The 23,420-nt window shown below is 49.0% G+C and overlaps 1 protein-coding gene across 2 annotated transcripts in view; it reads right to left on the bottom strand.

Moving 5' to 3' along the window:
• XAF1 (XIAP associated factor 1) overlaps positions 1-23,420 on the bottom strand; it is a 211,413-nt gene that overhangs the window by 49,275 nt on the left and 138,718 nt on the right. For both annotated transcript variants that reach the window (XM_085639973.1, XM_085639974.1), the window contains exon 5: positions 5,195-5,265. In XM_085639973.1, the coding sequence (XP_085496099.1) occupies positions 5,195-5,265 (71 nt within the window). The remainder of the gene's footprint in view (positions 1-5,194; positions 5,266-23,420) is intronic.

Raw genomic sequence — 23,420 nt, forward strand, 5'->3', positions numbered from 1 at the left:
AATTGGCCTGACCAGTTCATCCATATCGCATTGCCTTTGGACAATGAGTGTGGGTATCTGGCGGCGAAGCTTGGGCATTTTTTGTTTTCGTGGGTGGCGAATAGGTCTATCTGTGGATGCCCCCACATCTGAGAGAACGGGTGAAGGACCTGCGGGTGAAGTTCCCACTGGTGGATCTGCTGCGTCTGTCTGCTGAGCAGATCTGCCATGGTGTTTTGGACTCCTGGGACATGCTGGGCAAGGAGAAAGATTTTGTGTAGAATTGCCTATCTCCATATGCTCTGTGCTAGTTGAGAGAGCTGTGGAGAGTGTGTGCCGCCTTGTTTTTTAATGTAGTACATGGCGGTCATGTTGTCTGTGCGAATAAGGACTGCCTTGCCTAAAATCTGTGTGTGAAAGGATTTTAGGGCTAGAAAGATTGCCAGTAACTCCAGATGGTTGATGTGGAGTAACTTTTGTTGCAGCGACCATGTGCCCTGCACTGTGAGGTGTAGTAGATGAGCTCCCCAGCCGGAGAGCGATGCGTCTGTTGTCAGGATTATTTGTGGAACCGGGTCCAGGAACGGTCAACCTCTGGAAAGATTTGGGTGTTCCACCACTGCAGAGAGCGATGGGTGCGACCGTCTACCAACACCAGATCTGTCAGTTGCCCCTGGGCCTGGTTCCATTGGCGCGCTAAGCACTCTTGGAGTGGACGCATCTGGAGTCTTGCATGAGGCACTATGAAAATGCAAGAGGCCATCATCCCTATCAGTTGCATAAACACTCTTGCTGGGAGGGAGTGTTGAAGTATGAATTTTTGACGCAAAGCCTGAATGCTTGCAATCCTGGCCGGATTGGGGTAGGCTATGGCTTTTGAGGTGTCTATGGTGGCACCGAGGTATTGCTTTATGTGGGATGGTGTTAGCTGGGACTTTTGGTGGTTCACCATGAAGCCTAGTTGGTGAAGTAGTTGGATTGTAGTGGCGGTGTGGTGTACACATTGGTTGTAGGACGCGGCTTTTATCAGCCAGTCGTCCAAATATGGGAAGACGTGAATGTGCTATCTTCTGAGATGTGCCGCCACTACCGCTAGGCACTTGGTGAATACCCTTGGTGCTGTTGTGACCCCGAATGGGAGCACCTTGAACTGGTAGCGTTGCCCGTCCACTACAAATCTGAGGTACTTTCTGTGGGCATGGTGTACCGGAATGTGAAAGTATGCATCTTTCAAGTCCAGTGTGGTGGGAAAGTCGTTCTGGGAGAGGAGCGGAAGTACCTGCTGAAGTGTTACCATGTGAAAATGGTCAGAATGTATGTGTGTGTTAAGAGGCCGGAGATCTAAGATAGGTCGTAGAGTCTCGTCTCTTTTGGGTATCAGAAAATATAGGGCGTAGACCCCTACATTTTGCTGATTGGTGGGGACCTGTTCTATCGCCTCTTTTTGTAGGAGGGATATTACCTCCTGTTTTAGTAACGTGGAATGTTCTTGTGACATTGGGCGTTGCCTGGGTGGAATGTTGGGGGGGTAGATGTCAGTTCTAGGCAGTACCCTGAACGAATAATTTGGGTCACCCATCTGTCTGATGTGATGGACTCCCAGACGTGAAGGAAATGTTGTAGTCTGCCCCCGACCGGAGTGGGATGGTCTGGAGGGAGCAGGGGAAAGTCATTGGCTAGGCGGTCTGGCAGAGCGGGCGGTATTTGTTTTGCCTCTGCCTTTATTGTTATTGCCTCTATAGCCGCCTCTTTGATAATCACTTGTGAAGGTGGACTGAGCAGGGGATTTGTAGGACGTGGACCTGCTATCTGAGGAGTAGCCTCTGCCCGTGCCCGGAAAGGAAGAGCGGCGAAAGGAGCGCCTAGGAGGGTGTGACTGTAGGGCTCCCATAGATTTCGCTGTATCTGTGTCTTTTTTTCATCTTTTCAAGGGCCTCATCTACCTTTGGACCGAATAGATGTTGTTGATCAAATGGATGGTTTAATATGGAGGCTTGTACCTCAGGTTTAAAGCCTGAAACTCTCAGCCAAGCCTTGGCGACGGAGTCGGACACTAGTGTTAATGGCCCTGGAGGCTGTGTCTGCTGCGTCTAAGGCACAGCGTATAGAGGTGTTAGTTGTGGTCCTACCCTCTTGAATTAATTCATTGGCCCTATTTTTGTATTTTTCTGGGAGATGGTGCATGATGGTTTCTAGTTCATCATAATGCGCTCTGTCGTATCTGGCCAATAGCGCTTGAGTGTTGGCGATACGCCATTTATTGGCTGCCTGTGACGCAGTGCGTTTTCCTGACGCATCCAGGAGCTTTGACTCTTTGTCAGGTGGTGGTGCTTCGCCTGACGCCTGGGAATTTGATCTCTTCCTTGCAGTGGATACCACTAGGGAATCCAGTGGCGCTGGCCCTTTGATGTAGGCAGGATCTGTGGGGCAGCTTTATACTTCTTCTCTATGCATGGGTTGAGGACCCTAGCCCTGACTGGGTCTTTAAAAACCTCTGGCGCATGTTTTATTACCCCTTTGAGCATAGGTAGTATAGAAGTAGACCTATGTGCAGTATCAAAGGTGTCTAGGAGGAAATCTTCCTCTACTGGGTAAGTGTGTAGCTCTACCCCGTGATAATGTGCCGCCCTCTGAAGTAGGTGGTGAAAACCTAATGAGTCTTCTGGTGGAGATGGCCTGGATGGATAAAGGTCATCTTGTGGGACATCTGGAATGTCTGGATTATTATAATCATCCCATGGGTCTGGGGATCCTGTAGAGGTGGGGTCTTGTGGCACATCTGCTGGGTCGTAATAAGGGTCCCCCTGATCATCATGGTCTGGAGACGGGGTCGGAGAGCGATGAGGCAGGGGTGGAGAAGGCGGAGGGGGCGGAGGTGGAGAGGGTGGAGGAGGTGGGGAAGGCACTCTGAAAGGGGAGGTAGCACAGTCTTTCCTCTTTGGAGGTGGAGGTGGAGCTGGTTTGTCCAAATGTCTCTTTTTAGAAGAGAGTGCCAAATGTCCAGTTTTTGGATCCTTGGTAAGTGTCTTTTGCAAAGGATCCGGTGTAAATAGTTCTTGCGACACTGGCTGTTCGGTCGGCGCCAAAGTTTTCGGGGCCGATGGCTTTTTAGGCTTGTCTGTGCCGTGCTTTTTTGGAACCTCCGATTTTTTGGTCGGCGCCGAGACAGGCTTCGGTGCGGGAGTGTCGGTGCCGAGGGCCTTACGATGTTTGGTCGGCACTGAGAGGCTGGGTTTCGACACCGAGGGCTTTCGTGCGGAGCTCGGTGTGGAGGTAGAGGCCGATCTCTTCTTCGGTGCCGAAGTGTGTTTATCGGCACCGCTGGCAGGCTGGCTCGAGCCCGAGCCGCCGGAAGGCTTATTAGGCTTCTTCACCGGGCCCGAAGGTGGGGTGTTCGAAGCAGTGTCTTTGGTCTTGCCTAGGCCGGAGGCGAAGGCGTGACCGAAGCCTTTTTGGGTGTCGGCGCGGGTGTGGGAGGGGGTATTTTACTCACGACCCTCTGCGCCGGGGTGATGTCCTCCACATCTGAGTCGTCGGCTTCGGAAGCACTGACTAGGTCCTCTTCGGTGTGCTGCTGTCCCGGAGCTTCGACGTCGTCCCCGAAGATGTCGACTGGAACGGAAGTCGAGGAGTGCGCAATTTTTCGTCTGGCCCTTCAATCTCGAATAGTCTTTTTGGATCTAAAAGACTTGCAGGTGGGACAGTCTCGAGCCTCGTGTTCAGGGGAGAGGCAGAGGTTGCACACCTCATGAAGATCGGTGTGGGGGAATTTGGACCCACATCGAGGGCACTTCTTGAATGGAGTTCTTTCCATCAGCCGGGACCGGAGCCTGGGATAGGCCCGAAGGCCGCCGTCGATGACTGGAATCGAAGGTGTGTCGAAGAGAAGGTGATTGAGGCGATCAGGATCTGAAAAATACCGCGAAGAGCGAGGATTCCGCTTCGATCGTCGAACTGGAATGTTCGGAACCGGAGTGCGAAGTATTACATCCGAGTCCGATGGCGAAAAAAACAATCTGAGGATGGAGCCGAAGCCCATGCGCAATACAAACCAAGGGAGGAGTCACCGACCTCGTGACTTCCAAAGACTTTCCAAGAGGAAAAACAAACTGCAAACATCCGGGACCAACACCAGATGGCGATCTATGCAAAAGTGTGTAATCTGCAGCTCATATGCCTCGAACATAGTATTTTTGCATCACCGAGCATTGTCGATCAGAGACTATATAAATTTGATATGCATTTGGGCTTTCCCTCTCATTTGAGGACCTGCCTTAATTACACTATTTGCCACGCCAACCATCTGCACTGCTTTTGCCTTTGTAGTTCCATGATTCTTATCTCACGGTGTAAATGTTATTCCCCTTGCCTTTGTTCTGTGAGTCTTTAATGCATTTTTCAGTTTTCTCTCTGCTACAGTAGCAGTATCTTCTCCTCGCTCACCTGAGCAGTGATGTTTTTTGCCTACATATGTGTCCTACCATATGCCTTTAGTATCTCAGGATTCACTAGAAGATAGTAGTGTGGCTGAAAACTACTGATTTAGCTAAGGCAACCAATCACACGTACTACTGTTTGCGGTGCTCGTGCTGCTCCCACATTCAAGCTAAGGATAGCAACTTAATTTTAGCTTCCATTTTCAAATTACTTCACATTTACAGAGTGTTTAAAAAAGTTTTTGTTTTTAGCTTTTTTATGTGTATATTATTTACTATTCTTTCTGCTGGTATATAATTTTCTAAAGTCACAAACACCCTGAGGAGATGAGGACCCCAGGATAGGAACCCAGGGTCTAGAAGAGTTAGACAACGCTACATTCTCATGACCCCCTTTCACAGAAGATTTTTCACAAGTCTTAACATGCTTTGAGCCCAATCTTTCTCACAGTGAAATAAAAATGTCAAAGCTGTGAGTGTACTCTTAGATCTTCCAACTGTTGTTCACTGTTGTTGGGAAAGGTGGTGTAGCATTCTCTAGGCTAGGTGACTCTTTGGATCACTTTACCTTACTAAACCATCTGGTCACTGATCATATGGGATTAAAACAAGCCATGAAGTCATGGACCATCCCCCCAAAAGTTTCCAAGGATAGATGTTTTGCTACCAGGTCATTATAGGTTGGCAGTTCCTATTGGGTGATAGCTACTTTAGTGGTAGGTTGTCATTCTACAGATCTCTGATTCACTGATTCACCAAACATGCAGCATGGAGCTTACCAGGTGACGCATGTATGTGCTTTCTGTCAGCATCGTTGAACACTTCGGGCAACGCACCTTTTTACTGAAACCTTTGAAGAACAAATAAGGAATGTTTGAGATATAGGAGAAAAATATGCATTGGAGCTATAAGTCCTATTACTATGAGTAAATCACAATTGTTTATTTTTGGCAAAAGCAAACAACATAAAATCATTGTAACAAATAGTTCATTACTATTGTTCCCTCTAATAATTTTCTTTGTGTGTAGCAAAAGGATGGATGTGTGCACACTCTTCTTAGCTGTGAGCTGAATCAAGTACTATGGAGAGCCGAAACGAGAGCCATTATTTGTTTTCTGGAGCAGGGGGCACATGCAAGATTTTTCTTAACAACTGCCAGCAAAATTAAATCCTGTCTCTATAAAGATATTTAAAAAAATGAACATCTCAATGGAATTATCATCATGATCAGGGATCTCCAGTTTATTGTGTACTTTTCAATGTTATGTTTGCCCCTGGAGTAACTCCTCAATCGATAACAGGAACGCTTCCATGTATAAATCAATGATACTCCAATACACACCAACATTTTTCATGCCTATGCCACATGTTCTACAGAATGAAGGTGAGGTCTGACTTCTAACCACAAGGCAATTCAGTGGCAGCTCACTCTCTCCTCCAGAAAATACTCCAACCATTTCATGCAGGACTGGGTGAAGCTAAAAAAATGTCCAGGTCTTGGCATGCCTTGACTACTGTGAGTGCAACTGGAACTCTGCGATCTGGAAGTATTCTCAACATAATTATAGATTTACTACACTTGTCACATATTAAACATTCGATACATTGTTTTTAGATTTGAAGAAAAAAAATTCTAGCTTAACAGGATCAAAAGATACTAAAAGAAAGTGCTCAATGTAGGACAACCCCTTATTTCAGGTTCACTGTTTACAATCTAGTTCCAGATTGCAGCACTGAGGTGTTGTGCTGAGAGTACCTATAATTGTAATTACACATGTAAAGCACTTCATACACTTTGAGAGGTCAGGAAGCACTCTGTTGTGTCAGAATGACAAAATAGCATAACAATTCTGCCACACAATGTGCCACATTATAACTCAAAATGTACTTAATTTGGAACATAATTTAGTAGACCTTGCTACATTTTCCGATCCCTAACTGCTGCGTAAATAACAGTGGCCTTGATTACCGTAACCTTATCTACACAAGACCTCTAAGGAAACTGAATATGCTACTTACCAGTATGCATCTGTTCTTGGCATGTAGGGCTGCTGACATTCATATCTGTGCATAGATCGCCGCCTAGTGTTGGGTCCGGATGTTTGCACGTTGTTGTCCTGGAAGAGTCTTCGAAGTATCCTGGAATAGGTGACTCCTCCCCTGGACTACAGTGCGCATGGGCATCCTCTCCATCCTCAGATTGTTTTTCGCCATTGTGGCAGTGATGGAGTAGATACAGAAAGTGATGACCATGCTATACAGTAATTCTGAAAACCAAAACTGGGCTTTGGCTCAAATCACCAGCAGAACTGAGCCGAATACACTAGAAAACAAAACACCTTGTCCTAACTGGATTTAGTTTAAACAATAGAATATTTTCAAACACTTTCGTGAAGTAAAACACGAAAAGGGGGCTTTACAAATTGCCTGTTCTTCAAAATACTTTTAGTTTATTCCACATCCTTATTTTGTGTGATAACGACAGAACAACTGTACATAATGCAAACATATATATACAATATAAATGACAATATACTACACAACACCCTAGCAGATTTAAACATTCAATCATCAAACAAACTTGGCCAATCCATTCATACCAGAAGCTGACTCATACTAAACTAAACTAAATGGTCCTTTAACCACTACTCCCTTTTGAGCACAGAATGTTGTCCTTATTTCATAAGTGTTAAGACATTTACTTTCTTAATATACACTTCAGAACCCACATGAACATTAAGGGCAAGACTTTTATATGGAGTGTGTGGTGGACCGACTGGTCGACGCGTTTCGAACCTCTATCTTTGTGAGGTTCTCCTCAGGACCAATAAATTCTGCAAAAAAAGAATCAATATAAAAATAATAAATGCAAAGCCCAATGAGCAGTTTAAGAACTTAAGCCAGCCCCCACTCCCGGCCTGGCATACCCACCTTAAGAATAAGCGTCAGCATGTAACCTTGACCAGCTTTGCGTTTGAAGACGATTCAACCAGCTAGAGCCGGAGCTGTAAACAACCAAATGTAACAATGTACTCACTCTTAAGATCATTCTCGCAGAAAGAAGACAAACGAACATGGACAAAACCACCGGTAAAAAAGTTCTCGCTCACCCTACGATTTCTAGTCTTCTTCCTTAACAAAGGGTTGGTGCAACAAACGTTCAAGCGATCTGTTTGCTGTAAGTGGTCGTACTCTCAGTCATTAGTTTCCATCAGAGACTGAAAATAGAAAGAAGGACGATGTAGTTACGAGTGTTCGTGACTACCGCCAACGCTTAAAAAAGTTTTAGCCGCCTCGTTAGAAGGAGTTGTTGCATCGTGGCTTACCTGGTACCTTCTCAATTACCGGCGTCCCGCGAGCCCGTGCAGCTGCAACAGGGACTGCTTGTGTTTCCAGGAAGTGAGTCCGATGAATAAAGTCGGGTCGAAATCATGCCCTAGACTCATGGGAGTTGTAGTTCTTTAACAAGAGGAGTGGGAAATGTAGTTTACTGTCGGAACGGTGCCGACTATAACTTTCTTGGAAGATATTTCTAATAAAGTTGGGTCGAAATCATGCCCTAGACCCATGGGAGTTGTAGTTCTTTTACAAGAAGAGTGGGAAATGTAGTTTCCCGTCAGAACGGTGCCGACTATAGCTTTATTGAAAGATATTTCTATCATAAAAAGATGAACTTGGTGAAGCAAATGGTACGAAGTCGTACAATTGTACGTGTGCAATCATATCCATTATAATTGGGGCGATCATCAGATCATATTCAAGTCGTGATCGGTCTATATATCTCAGCTATTTCATTGAGACCGTTAGTCGTTGTATTAAATTTCATAATGAGGAAAGACTCTCGTTGGCTCAAGAGTCCCTCCAGATCACCACCACGTGGGTCTTTCTCAATTTTGGACAATACTGTCCACTTGAAGTCTTCTTCACGATGTTTCAATAAGCTCCAATGGCTTACTAGCGGAGCATTTTCCACTTTCCGTCGAATCCTCGACTTGTGTTGAGTGATGCGCTGTCGTACTTCCTGAGTGGTCTTACCTATATACAGTTTGGGGCATGGGCATGTGACTGCGTACACAACATTTTTAGTCCTACAATTGGTGAAGGTATCATGCTTCCAATAAATGTTGTCAAAGGTGAATGTATCACCTTCGACGGTTTGTTCACAGCAAACGCAAGACCCGCATCTGTGGTGCCCAACAATTGGGGGTAGGGCTAGTAGACCTCTCAACGTGGGAGGCTGCTGTTTAGGCAAAGCTGCTCTTACGATGAAATTTGCTATGCTTTTTTCTTTTTTGAACACGAAGAGGGGTGGTGTAGAAAAATCATTATGCAGATCTTTAATCAAGTGCCAATTTGAAAGGACCAGTTTGCGAAGTTGGTGTGAATTGGTGTGAATTGGGGCAGAACGTTGTCACACAAACTGGCCTGATAGCCATCTTCTTCTCTTTGCTCACCAGCAAGGTTTCCCTTGGTGTCCACCAGGCTCTTTTCAGAGAATGTTTAAGTAGTTTTTTCGGGTATCCTCTCTCCAGTAGTCGGTCTTTAAGTTTATTGGCATGGAAAAAGTATTCCTCTTTTTGTGAACAATTCCTACGGATCCGTAGGAACTGCCCGTAAGGTAAATTCTGTTTCAAGCTTCGAGGATGGTTGCTGGTGTAATGCAGTGCCTTATTTCGATCGGTTGACTTCCTAAAAAGTGTAGTCTCTAGTTGACCCGAGAGATTTTCTACTTTGACGTCCAAGAATGTTATTGACTGGTTGGATGCCGAACAGCTGAATTTAATGTCTCTTGTTCGTTCGTTGATCTTAAGAGTGAGTACATTGTTACATTTGGTTGTTTACAGCTCCGGCTCTAGCTGGTTGAATCGTCTTCAAACGCAAAGCTGGTCAAGGTTACATGCTGACGCTTATTCTTAAGGTGGGTATGCCAGGCCGGGAGTGGGGGCTGGCTTAAGTTCTTAAACTGCTCATTGGGCTTTGCATTTATTATTTTTATATTGATTCTTTTTTTGCAGAATTTATTGGTCCTGAGGAGAACCTCACAAAGATAGAGGTTCGAAACGCGTCGACCAGTCGGTCCACCACACACTCCATATAAAAGTCTTGCCCTTAATGTTCATGTGGGTTCTGAAGTGTATATTAAGAAAGTAAATGTCTTAACACTTATGAAATAAGGACAACATTCTGTGCTCAAAAGGGAGTAGTGGTTAAAGGACCATTTAGTTTAGTTTAGTATGAGTCAGCGTCTGGTATGAATGGATTGGCCAAGTTTGTTTGATGATTGAATGTTTAAATCTGCTAGGGTGTTGTGTAGTATATTGTAATTTATATTGTATATATATGTTTGCATTATGTACAGTTGTTCTGTCGTTATCACACAAAATAAGGATGTGAAATAAACTAAAAGTATTTTGAAGAACAGGCAATTTGTAAAGCCCCCTTTTCGTGTTTTACTTCACGAAAGTGTTTGAAAATATTCTATTGTTTGAACTAAATCCAGTTAGGACAAGGTGTTTTGTTTTCTAATACAGTAATTCTGAGCGCTGCAGCTGCTACAGGCGCCGGGGAGGACGATATGAATGTCAGCAGCCCTACATGCCAAGAACAGATGCATACTGGTAAGTAGCATATTCAGTTCGAGGCATGTGGGCTGCTGAATTCATATCTGTGCATAGAATATATAGCAGTGCCCTTTTATTAGCGGCGGCTACCAGTGCCAGCGGCAGCGGTCTGAAAAAGAGTTTTGAGAACAGCCTGTCCTACAGCTGCCTGCTGTTTTGATTGCACATCTACACAGTAGTGTTTGGTAAATGTGTGTGTAGTGGACCAGGTGGCTGCTCTACATATATCATGCAAAGGAATGTTTCCTAGGAAAGCCATGGAGGCCCCTAACTTGCGTGTTGAGTGGGCTCGTGGGGGAATCGTTAAAGTGCGTTTAGCCTTTTGATAGCAAATTTGAATACATTTAACGATCCATCTGGCTATACCTGCTTTGGAGATAGCGTTACCTTTGTGGTGTGGGGCAAAGGCAACGAAAAGTTGTTTAGTCTTCCTAAAGATTTTAGTCCTGTCGATATAGTACATGAGGGCTCTCTTCACATCTAGTGTATGGAGTGCTCTTTCTGCGACAGTTTGAGGGTTTTGAAAGAAAACAGGCAGTTCAATAGTTTGATTGATGTGGAACTGCGTTATCACCTTGGGCATGAATTTGGGGTTTGTACGTAGTACGACCCTGTTGGCGTGAACTTGTATAAATGGCTCTTGAACGGTTAGTGCCTGGAGTTCACTAACTCTTCTTAAAGAAGTGATTGCTACTAGGAAAGCTACTTTCCAGGTAAGGAATTGAATCTCGCATGAGTGTAGAGGTTCAAAGGGTGGACCCATCAGGCGTGTGAGGACCAAGTTGAGGTTCCACATTGGAGCCGGTGGGTGGCTTGGAGGAATTACTCGTTTGAGTCCTTCCAAGAATGCTTTGATGGCAGGCACTTTGAATAAAGAGAGGTGCTGCCTGTTCTGGAGATAGGCTGATATTGCGGTCAAATGGACACGTATAGAGGTGTATGCCAGATTGCATCGGTATAGGTGTAAGAGGTAACAAATGATGTTTTGCATAGATGCGTCTAGCGGGTTAATGTCATTATTATTGCAATAAATGACGAACCTTTTTCATATGGCCGCATAGCAAGCTCTGGTAGTGGGTCTTCTAGCTTCCTTAATGATGTCCATACAGTCAGGTGGCAGGTTGAGGTAGCCAAACTCTAGGACTTCAGGAGCCAGATTGCCAGGTTCAGCTGTTGCGGATCTGGGTGCTGAATCTCTCCATGGTTCTGAGTCAAATGCGCGGGTTTGATCCGCAGCCTTTGATGCGGCACCACGGAAAGTTCGAGAAAGGTGGTGTACCATGGCTGGCGTGCCCACTTTGGAGCAACCAGGACGAGTGTCAGTGAGTGTTGTCTGAGTTTGCGTGCCACCAGCGGTATCAGTGGTGCTGGGGGAAAAGCGTACGCAAATCTGCCGGACCAGTTCATCCATATCGCATTGCCCTGCGACTGCGGATGTGGGAACCTGGCGGCAAAGCTTTGGCATTTTGCGTTTTCGCTTGTGGCGAATAGGTCTATCTCTGGATGACCCCACTGCTGGAAGTACGGTTGGAGTACTGATGGTTGTAACTCCCATTCGTGCATCTGGTGGCTGTGTCTGCTGAGCAGATCCGCCACCTGGTTGTCCTTGCCGGGGAGGTGTTCTGCTATGAGGAACATGTTCCTCTGAATGGCCCACTTCCACATGCTCTGAGCCAGATGAGACAACTGTGGAGAGTGTGTTCCTCCCTGCTTTTGTATGTAGTACATGGCGGTCATGTTGTCCGTCCGGATCAACACGACTTTGTTGCACAAGTGTACTTTGAATGCTTTCATTGCCAGGAAGATTGCCATCAATTCCAGGATGTTGATGTGCATCTTCTTTTGTTGTGCTATCCATAGTCCCTGCACTGTGTAGTTGAGTACATGAGCTCCCCATCCCTGGAGAGACGCGTCCGCTGTCAGTATTATTTGTGGAACAGGCTCTTGGAACGGTCGGCCCTTGCAAAGGTTTTGTGGATTCCACCAATGCAGAGAGTTGTATGCCCGACCGCTCACCAACACTAGGTCTTTCAACTGTCCTTGAGCCTGATTCCACTGACGTGCTAAGCACTCCTGAAGCGGGCGCATATGTAGTCTCGCGTGTGGGACTATGAAAATGCAGGAGGCCATCATGCCAATCAACTGCATGAACACTTGCGCGGGCAGGGAGTGTTGTGGTTTGAACTTGGAAATCAGCATTTGCATGCTGTTGATTCTCACTAAATTCGGCTGAGCTGTGGCCGCCAGAGTGTCTATGGTCGCACCTAGGTACTGTTGTACGTGTGCGGGCTGGAGATGGGATTTTGGGTAATTTAGTGAGAACCCCAGACTGTGAAGGAGGTGAATGGTGCGGGACATGTGGGTGGCACATTGCTGGGCTGACTTTGCTTGAATGAGCCAGTCGTCCAGGTAAGGGTAGACGTGTATGTGCTGCCTCCGTAGATGTGCCGCCACAGTAGCTAGGCACTTTGTGAAAACCCTGGGTGCTGTTGTCACGCCGAAGGGAAGGACTTTGAATTGGTAGTGCTGCCCCTGAACCGTGAACCTGAGGTATTTTTTGTGTGAGGGGTGAATGGGTATGTGGAAATACGCATCTTTGAGGTCCAGTGTGGCCAGGAAGTCTCCCTGCTTGAGCAGCGGGAGGACTTGCTGTAAAGTGAGCATGTGAAAATGCTCGGAAAGAATGTAGCGGTTCAGGGGTCTCAGGTCTAATATAGGTCTGAGTGACCCGTCCTTTTTTGGTATTAAAAAGTACAGGGCGTACACCCCCGTACCTTGCTCGTGGAAGGGTACGACCTCTATTGCACCTTTTAGTAGCATACTTAGCACCTCCTGCTGTAAGAGCGTTAAGTGCTCTGAGGACATAGGACGGTGTTTTGGAGGTATTGTGGGTGGGGTGGAGGTTAATTCTAGGCAGTAACCGTATTTGACAATATCTTTGACCCACCTGTCCGTGGTGATGGAGTTCCACGTGGACAGGAACCTTTGTAGCCTTCCCCCGACAGGTGTTATGTGGTCGGGAGGAAGGGAGAGGGCGTCACTGTTTGTTCTTGGGGGAGGACCTGGTGTTGCCGTACCCGCGTCCTCTGCCCTTTGTGCTGGAGCCACGATATCCACCTCGGGTGTTTTTATCGTAGATGCTTTGTGTGTTGCCCTTGTAGGTTTGCTGTGACCCCTGTCCTCTACCTGCTCCTCTATTTCCGGGGCGACGAAAGGAGCCGCTCCGAAAGGACTGCATTTGTAGAGCCCCCATGGACTTTGCAGTGTCTGTGTCCTTTTTTATTTTCTCTAGGGTGGTGTCAACCTCCGGCCCGAATAGGTAGTCGGGGTTGACAGGCTGGTTGAGGATGTTATTTTGTTCCTCAGGTTTGAATCCGGAGATTCGCAACCAGGCGTGTCGTCGCAACATGACGCTAGTGTTTATGGCTCTGGCAGCTGTATCCGCGGCATCCAATGCACACTTAATGGATGCGTTTGTGAGGAGTTGTCCCTCCCTGATGAGGATCTCTGCACCTTCTTTGTATTGGTCAGGGAGATGTTGGAGTAATTGTTCTAATGTGTCGTAGTGTGCTCGATCGTAGCGAGCGAGGAGTGCCTGAGTATTGGCAATGCGCCATATGTTAGCTGCCTGGGCCGCAACCCGTTTGCCGGAGGTCTCTAGCACCTTGGACTCTTTGTCCGGGGGAGGAGCATCACCTGTTGTTTGCGAGTGTGCCCGTTTGCGAGCATTCGCAACTACAATGGAATCCAGAGGTAACTGGCCTCTAATGTAGGTAGGGTCCCCAGGCGCCGACCTGTATTTTTTGTCGATCCTGGGGTTAATTACTCTTGCCCTGGTGGGTTCCTTGAAGATGTCCTTTGCTGGTTTGAGGACACCCTTCAACATGGGTAGAGTTTTTATATTTCTTTCTGAGGATGCAAAAGTGTCCATGAGAAAGTCGTCCTCGACGGTGTCAGAGTGGAGCTGCACACCATGATTGGCCGCAGCACGTTCAATTAGGGCGTTGAATGCGGCAGTGTCCTCTGTGGGAGATGTTTTTGCTCCATAGAGTTGCGGGTCCTGTGCATCCATAGGTGCACCCGAGTCTACAGGGTCATCCCAAGCTTGGTCAGGGTCCTGTTGGCCTTCAGGGTCCATCTCTCTGGGGTAGGGGACGTGGTCACCCATGTAGTCCTCCAAAACGTCTGTGTCGGAGTGTGTGGGAGAGAGGGACTGTGGATCTTGGTAAGACGAATGGAGAGGTTCATAAAGAACTGGTTCCGAATCCACTGGCAGCTTTCTCTTAAGCGGGATCCGGTAGGAGTCCAAAGCCGGCTCAGAAGTTATTCTCCTCTTGTGGAACATCATCCTGCAGGTGTCGGCGTCGATGATATGTGATGGAGACGTCTCCGCAGGAGAGCGTTCGGCAGGCGTGATCGTGGTGTGGGTGACCCGTGTTCTGATTTGGAACAGTTTTGGGGCCGTGGATGGCGGCAGGCCAAAAGAGATGTTGGCTGGTGCCGAAGAGGCTGTAGGAGCTTTTATCGGCTCGGAGCCCGACGTGTCCTGGAGGACTGCTTTGAGTTTGGTGCGTTGCGCAGCAACTGGCCGCGCCTGGAGCGCCATCGATTCCTTTGCGCCGACCGGTTCCGTAGAGGCGGGCGTGGACTTCTTCGGCGCCGGTGAGTCATCGAGTCGAGGGGCGTTAATGGCCGTCGACGTCTTCGATGAGTGTGCCTTTGGTGGTGCTGTCGAAGCGGTGTGAGACGCAGCAGGCAGTTTGACCTTTGGGGTCGGAGCCGACTGCGTCGGTGCCGGGAGCCGAGTAGGTTTGGTGGCACCGAAGGTCTTTTTCCGTGTGTCGGTGCCGACGTCGGCTGCTGCAAGCTCGGCACCGAAGTCTCGTTTGGTGCGGTCGGTGCCGACGGGTTTTGCTGGCGTCGAAGGTGTGGTGGGCCTCGATCCGACCAGCGTCACTTTTGGTTTCGGTTTCTGGTGAACCAATACAGCTTTCGGTTTCGAAGAAGGGAAACCAGCCGTTTTAGGTAGTAATGGCTGCCGCTGAATGTCCGAGGCCGGGCCAGAGGGCGGGGCCGAAGAACTGCGGGATAGGTCTTGGGTAAGGCCCGAAGGCGATCCCTCGACCGGAGCCATAGACTGGCGCACTGGGATATCCTCAGTTTGTACGGGTAGGCCTTGCTCGTCACCGGAGCTACTCTCTTCGGCCCCTAAGGCCTCATTGTAGTCTCCTACCTCGGTGTCGGCTTCATCTCTGTGAAAGAGTCGTTCTTCGACGTCTTCCGATCCGGAGTCGTGTTCGGAAGCGGGGCTGGAGGGTAGGTTCTCCACGTCTTCGACATCTTCGTCCTCGGCGCTGAAGATGTTGGCCGGGGCCGGTGCCGCTTGCTGCGCTTCGAGTCTCGCTGCTCGTCGATTCCGGAGAGTCTTCTTGGATCGGAATCGTGCACAGGCCATACATGTAGATTTGTCGTGATCCGGTGAAAGGCATTTGTTGCACACCGGATGGACGTCGATATGGGGATATTTCGCATTGCATACAGGACACCGCTTGAATGGTGTCCTCGATTCCATCGTCGATGACGTGTCGATGGTCGGGTAAAATGCGAAAAAATTGGTTCTGGAAGTTCGTAAACTAACAAGATACTATTGATACCGATCGGGAACAGTACCGACGCGAACTAAAGGCCTTTTGGCCTAGAAAAAAGTTTTTCCTAACTTGAGTCAAGATAAGCACATCCGAACCCAATGGCGGAAAAAAACAATCTGAGGATGGAGAGGATGCCCATGCGCACTGTAGTCCAGGGGAGGAGTCACCTATCCCAGGATACTTCGAAGACTCTTCCAGGACAACAACGTGCAAACATCCGGACCCAACACTAGGCGGCGATCTATGCACAGATATGAATTCAGCAGCCCACATGCCTCGAACTTATCAATATGCTGCAAATATTACAAAAGTAGGTTGCAAGACTGTGTTTGAAAGGATCAACTTCAAGGTCCTCTGAACAACTCAAGATGCCTACTATACCAAAGGCCCAAAATACCTACACCAAGTAGTTTCACACTGTACTCCAACCGTGACCCTACATTTACCAATTACATATCTAACCTACTGACAAATCTTAAAATGGCTGGAAAACATAAACAGATTCTTAAGTGTTCAGGACAACAAAACTGTGAAATGTGAGAATCCAAAACTGAGAACCAAACCACACTATATATGCAGCTGAAGAAACATTCAAAAACTTAGCAAATGCACACTAGTGATTATGCTACTTACCAGTATGCATCTGTTCTTGGCATGTAGGGCTGCTGACATTCATATCTGTGCATAGATCGCCGCCTAGTGTTGGGTCCGGATGATTGCACATTGTTGTCCTGGAAGAGTCTTCGAATTATCACGAGATAGGTGGCTCCTCCCCAGGACTACAGTGCGCATGGGCATCCCCTCCATCCTTAGATTATTTTTCGCCATTGTGGCATAGATGGAGTGTAATACAGTGAATGATGACCATGCTAACTAGAAATTACAGAATGCTACAGCTGCTACAGGCGCCGGGGAGGAGGGTGGGCGATATGAATGTCAGCAGCCCTACATGCCAAGAACAGATGCATACTGGTAAGTAGCATAATCAGTTCGAGGCATGTGGGCTGCTGAATTCATATCTGTCCATAGATTATATAGCAGTCCCTCCGTTTAGCGGCGGCTGCCCGTGCCAGCTGCAGCAGTCTGAAAAAGAGTTTTGAGAACAGCCTGGCCTACAGCAGCCTGCTGTCTTGAGTGTACATCTACACAGTAGTGTTTGGTAAAGGTATGTATAGTGGACCATGTGGCTGCTCTACATATCTCCTCTAAGGGAATATTACCCAGGAAAGCCATGGAGGCCCCCAACTTTCTAGTGGAGTGGGCTCTCGGAGGAATCGTTAGTGTGCGCTTAGCTTTTTGATAGCAAATCTGTATACATTTAACGATCCACCTAGCTATCCCTGCTTTGGAAATGGGGTTGCCCTTGTGCTGCGGGGAAAAGGCAACAAACAGTTGTTTTGTCTTCCTGAAAGTTTGTGTTCTATCAATATAGTACATGAGAGCTCTTTTGATATCAAGGGTGTGGAGCATTCTCTCCGCTACATTCTCGGGATTAGGATAAAACACTGGTAGTTCTATAGATTGGTTCATATGGAACTGCGAAATGACCTTGGGCATGAAAGTAGGGTTGGCGCGTAGCACGACCCTGTTTGCATGAACCTGTATAAATGGCTCTTGAATGGTGAGTGCCTGAAGTTCACTAACTCGTCTTAGGGAAGTAATGGCAACGAGGAAAGCTACTTTCCAGGTTAGAAATTGAATCTCACAGGAGTGTAGAGGTTCAAAAGGTGGTCCCATCAGTCTGGTGAGGACCAGATTTAGGTTCCAGACCAGTGACGGGGGGTGTCTAGGGGGAATCACACGTTTGAGGCCCTCCAGGAAAGCTTTGATGGCAGGCACTTTGAAGAGTGAGAGGTGCTGCCTGTTCTGAAGGTAAGCTGCCAATGCGGTTAAATGTATACGGGTGGAATTGTATGCTAGATTGCATCTGTATAAGTGTAATAAATAACAGATAATGTTCTGGGTTGACGCATCCAGTGGATTTATGTCATTATTTTTACAATACATGACAAATCTCTTCCACTTGGCCGCATAGCATGCTCTGGTAGTGGGTCTCCTTGCATCCTTGATGATATTCATACAGTCCGGAGGCAAGTTTAGGTAGCCAAATTCTAGGATCTCAGGAGCCAGATCGCCAGGTTCAGCTGTTGCGGATCTGGGTGCTGAATCTCGCCACGGCTCTGCGTTAAAAGAGTGGGTGTGAGCCGTAGCCTTTGATGCGGAACCACGAAGAGTTCCAGAAAAGTGGTGTACCATGGCTGGCGTGCTCACGTTGGAGCAACCAGGATGAGCGTCATCGAGTGTTGCTTGCATGCCACCAGCGGTATTAATGGTGCTGGGGGAAAAGCGTACGCAAATTTGCCGGACCAGTTCATCCATATTGCATTGCCTTGCGACTGTGGATGTGGGAACCTGGCGGCAAAGTTTTGGCATTTTGTGTTTTCCCTTGTGGCGAACAGGTCTATCTCTGGATGACCCCACTGTCGGAAGTACGGTTGGAGTACTGATGGATGTATCTCCCACTCGTGCATCTGGTGGCTGTGTCTGCTGAGCAGATCTGCCATCTGGTTGTCTTTGCCCGGGAGGTGTTCCGCCATGAGGAAGATGTTCCTCTGAATGGCCCACTTCCACATGCTCTGAGCCAGATGAGACAACTGTGGCGAGTGTGTTCCTCCCTGCTTCTGTATGTAGTACATGGCAGTCATGTTGTCCGTTCGGATCAACACGACCTTGTTGCACAAGTGTATCTTGAATGCTTTCATTGCAAGGAAGATCGCCATGAGTTCCAAAAGGTTGATGTGCATCCTCCTTTGCTGTGTCGACCATAGTCCCTGCACTGTGTAATTGAGTACGTGAGCTCCCCATCCCTGGAGAGACGCGTCCGCTGTCAGTATGATTTGTGGAACAGGCTCCTGGAACGGTCGGCCCTTGCAAAGGTTTTGTGGATTCCACCAATGCAGAGAGTTGTATGCCTGACCGCTCACCAACACTAGGTCCTTTAACTGTCCGTGGGCCTGATTCCACTGACGTGCCAAGCACTCCTGAAGCGGGCGCATATGTAATCTTGTGTGTGGGACTATGAAGATGCAGGAGGCCATCATGCCTATCAACTGCATAAACACTCTTGCCGGGAGTGAGTGTTGAGGTCTGAATTTCTTTATGAGCAACTGAATGATGTTGATCCTCACTGAATTTGGCTGCGCCGTGGCTGCCAGAGTGTCTATGGTTGCGCCTAGGTACTGCTGTACGTGGTTGGGTTGAAGGTGGGACTTTGGATAATTTAGTGAGAAGCCCAAGCTGTGAAGAAGGTGAATGGTGTGGGACATGTGGCTGGCACAGTGCTGGGCCGACTTTCCCTGGACAAGCCAGTCGTCCAGATAAGGATAGACATGTATGTGCTGCCTCCTTAAGTGTGCCGCCACTGTAGCCAGGCACTTGGTGAACACTCTGGGTGCTGTCGTTACCCCGAAAGGGAGGACTTTGAACTGGTAATGCTGATTGAGAACAGTGCACCAGAGATATTTTCTGTGTGAGGGGTGTATGGGTATATGGAAATATGCATCTTTGAGGTCCAATGTTGCGAGAAAGTCTCCCTGACTGAGCAACGGTAGCACTTGTTGCAGAGTGAGCATGTGAAAATGCTCTGACAGAATGTAACGGTTTAGAGGTCTTAGATCTAGTATGGGTCTGAGAGATCCATCCTTTTTGGGGATCAGAAAATACAGTGAGTACACCCCTGATCCTTGTTCCTTTGCAGGCACGAGTTCTATGGCTCCTTTTTGGAGCATACTGAGAACCTCCTGTTGCAATAAGTGCAAGTGCTCTGCGGACCTATGACGGTGTCTTGGTGGTATGTTGGGTGGAGTGGACGTGAACTCCAGACAATAACCGTACTGGACAATTTCTCTCACCCACCTGTCTGTAGTAATGGATTCCCAGACTGGCAAGAACCTCTGTAGTCTCCCCCCGACAGGTGTTACGTGGTCGGGGGGCAGTGACAAGGCGTCACTGTTTGTTGGTGGTGGAGGACCTGGAGCTGTTGTTTCCTCGGCCTCTGCCTTTGATGTTGTTTCCACGGTATCCACCTCTGCTATTTTTGTTATAGGTGGGCTGTGTACCTCCTTTAGTGTACTGCGACTGTTGGGAGTTCTGGGTTTTAGATGGTCCTCTGTTGCTAGAGCGACGAAAGGACCCACTCCGAAACTGCTGGGATTGCAGAGCCCCCATAGACTTTGCAGTCTCTGTATCTTTTTTTTTTTTTTTTTTTGAGTTTTTGAAAACCTTTATTTAAACATTGCGGTACACAGCAAAGAGCCTACAACCCTGCGGGCCGGCCGCGAAAAACACATTTGGATGTATATCTGATCACACAGCCCTATGCCGTCAACCCGGAGGTACGGCGGCGTTGAGGAGTGCACACGTACCGAGAGGTAGTGAAGAAATTTACTTGTCTCAGACTTAAGCAAACATTCACAAATTAGGTCAGGCTGCCCAGGAGGCATAAAGTGCCGAAACTTCCCACTCCCCCCCCCCCCCCCCCCCCCCTCCCTCCCGAAACATCGGTCAACACTGCGCTTTCATGTGTGCCCTTGGCTAGCCAGCACCCTTCCCCCCCCTCTCCCAGCTCCCCGAGCCGCGATAGCAAGTGTCTAATCATCTCCGGGGTCTTCCTGCACAATGGAAGGAGGTTCGCAGAGTCCCCCCCTAAAATCATTCCACTTGGACCATACCTCAACCCACTTGCGCGGGCACCCTCTCGCCACATATACTGTCTTTTCCTGCAGCATGCACCAGTCCATGTCGCTGGTCCAGTCTGAGAGTTTCGGTGGAACAGCGCTGCCCCAGAGCCTGGCAATGTTCCTTTTTGCTATCATTTGCCCGAGTGTCACCCAGATCCTCCCCTTTGGCGGCAGGTCAGTTGGTTCCCATATGTTGAGGAGGCACCTCTTGGCTTCCGGGCGAATCTCCACCTCCCACACCTCTTCCATCTCCCGCACCACCCTCCTCCAGTACCTCTGAACCTTCGGGCAGTCCCACAGCACGTGAAAAAAGGTTCCATCGCCTCCACACCCCCTCCTACATAGCGTTGTATCAGCCCTACCCATCATATGTAATCTTGTGCAAGAGATATAAACTCTGTGTAGGATCTTCAATTGGATGAGCCGCAATCGGGCCGATATCGCGACCTCACGTGGAGAAGCCAAAGCGTGCATCCACTCCTCGTCATCTATTTCCAGCCCTTCGGCGACCCACTTTTCTCTAAGGGGAAGAAGCAAATCTGGGGGGTTGTTAACAAGTTTTTTGTAGGTGAGGGATATGGCGTGTTCCGCGAGGAGTCCGTCAAGCAATCTATCTTCGAGCGGGGAGGCTGGCGGCAACTTGACCTCCGGTGGGATGTTCGCCTGCAAGGAGTGGCGCACCTGCAAGTATCTGTAATATTCGGCATCTGCCAGTTCGTAGGCTTCCTGCATTTGGGCGAATGAGCGGACCCCGGCAGGTCCCCACATGTCTTTGATTTGAGAGATGCCGATAAGATCCCAATTGCGGAATCCTTTGGTGCGTCGCAGATTTCCCAACGCTTCTGAGGCCCATAGTGGCGTGGCCATCGTGAGGACTCCGGACCATCCGAGCTTTTTCTGTGCGATGTGCCACAGCTGTACCGAATGCAGTGTCGGGCCGGTGAGTCTGCGCACACCCCGTCTAGAGTAAAGTGCTATTTCATAGTTCCCTCCGGGCAGCAGCCATCTATCCATGCCGTAAGCCGGGTCATTCCCGTCCCCGTATGTCCCTTGGTTGATTGCGGATAGGTGGGCCGCCCAGTAGTACTTGCGAATATCGGGGAGAGCGATTCCGCCATCGTACCACCCCAGTGTTAGTTTGGCCAGTGAGATTCAGGGCTGCCCGGCCCAGAGGAGGTCGCGCAGCGCAGCTTCGATTGCTAGGAAGTAACTGTTTGGGACCAGGTGCGGGTAGTTTTGAAGTGCGTATAGAAACCGCGGGAGCGAGAGCATCTTAAATAAGGCTGCCCTGCCCAGCAATGACAGGGGCAGATGCTGCCAGGATTTCGCCTCCCGTTGAAGCCGAAGGAGCGGCGGCTTGAGATTGTGCTCGTAAAGCAGAGCATTATTAACAGTAATATACACTCCGAGATACTTAAACCCGTCCTCTGCCACCCGAATAGGGCAAGAATCAGGGAGCCTGGGAGGGTCCCCACGGAGGACGTATAGATGCGATTTGGCCCAGTTGACTCGGAAGCCAGAATTGCGACCGAAACTGTCCAGTATATTCAGCGCCGCGATCAGTGACCCACGCGGCTTCGAGAGGTAAAGAAGTATGTCGTCGGCATATAGAGATATCTTATCCTCCCATCCCTCCGCCCATGTTATGCCCTGCACGGTGGCCACCTGTCTTATCCAGGCCGCAAGCGGTTCGAGGGAAAGGGCGAATAGAAGGGGGGACAGGGGACAGCCCTGTCGAGTTCCTCTGGCCAGCGTGAAGACTTCAGACACCTTATTATTTACCAGCACCTGCGCCAGGGGTTCCGCGTACAGTAATCGCACCCAAGCGATAAACTGGGGTCCAAAGCCCAGCTTGCGCAGGACTGCGAACATGTAGGGCCACTCTAGGGTGTCGAAGGCCATGGTGGCATCCAACGAGACCACCCCCGCGTCCTCTTGAAGACGGTGGCACTGCCCTAGCACCCCATGCAATCACCTAATATTGAGGGCCGTATTTCGGTGGGGCATGAATCCCGATTGGTCAGGGTGGATTAGCGACGAAAGCACCGGCTTAAGCCGATTGGCCAGCGTCTTGGCAAGTATTTTAGGTTCCGCGTTTAGAAGCGAAATGGGTCTGTATGATGCACAAGAGTCTTTGGGTTTACCTTCTTTCGGAATTGCCACTATAGTCGCCAACCGCTGGTCCCGGGGCAGCAGCCCTAATGCTTTACTGCAATCGAACATGAGTTTGAGGTGCTTACTAGTGACGTCTGGCTGGAGTTTGTAGATCTCTATGGGTATGCCGTTCGGACCGAGCGCTTTACCAGGACGGAGGTCCCCTATCGCCTGCTGGAGCTCAGTCTCGGTGAGCGGGCTGTCAAGAGCCTCCCGATCTGTGTCCGAGAGAGTGGGCAGTCGTATGTCCGCGAGGAGGTCCCATGGAGTCCTCCTCCGGGCGGTCCGACTCTCGCCTGTAAACCTGCCGGTAATAGTCGGCGAACTGTTGTACTATTTCCCGGGGTTCCGTGAGCACTCTCCCCGATTCAGTGTGCAACTCCGGCACCACCCTGCTGGCCTGTTGTTTCCGCTCAAGCCAGGCGATAAGTTTCCCGGCTTTGTCACCCTGATCATATATCCTACCAATTCTATGCCGAGCCACCGTCTGGGCCTCCTGGGATACCAGCGCTCTGTACTCCGCCGCCTTAAGCTGCATCGCGTGCCTGAGCTCACGGTCGCCGCTGGTCGTTGCCTCCCTTTCTAGGTCCCCAAGTTGCTCCTCTAGCGCTACGGTCTGTTGGCTACGTTCCCGTCGCCGAGCCGCGATAGCCGATAGTGCCTCGCCTCGCACCACAGTCTTAAACGCCTCCCACAGGGTGGCAGGGGAGGCGACCGACCCATCGTTCTCTGTGAAGTAGCGCGAGATTGAAGTGGATATGTGTTTCCTAGTGACCTCGTGTTTCAAGTGCCAGGGGTTAATTGGCGCAGTGCAGCCCTCCCGTCTACTTCCGAATATTATC

This window comes from Triturus cristatus, chromosome 12 (genome assembly GCF_964204655.1).
Source record: "Triturus cristatus chromosome 12, aTriCri1.1, whole genome shotgun sequence".
Taxonomy (NCBI): domain Eukaryota; kingdom Metazoa; phylum Chordata; class Amphibia; order Caudata; family Salamandridae; genus Triturus; species Triturus cristatus.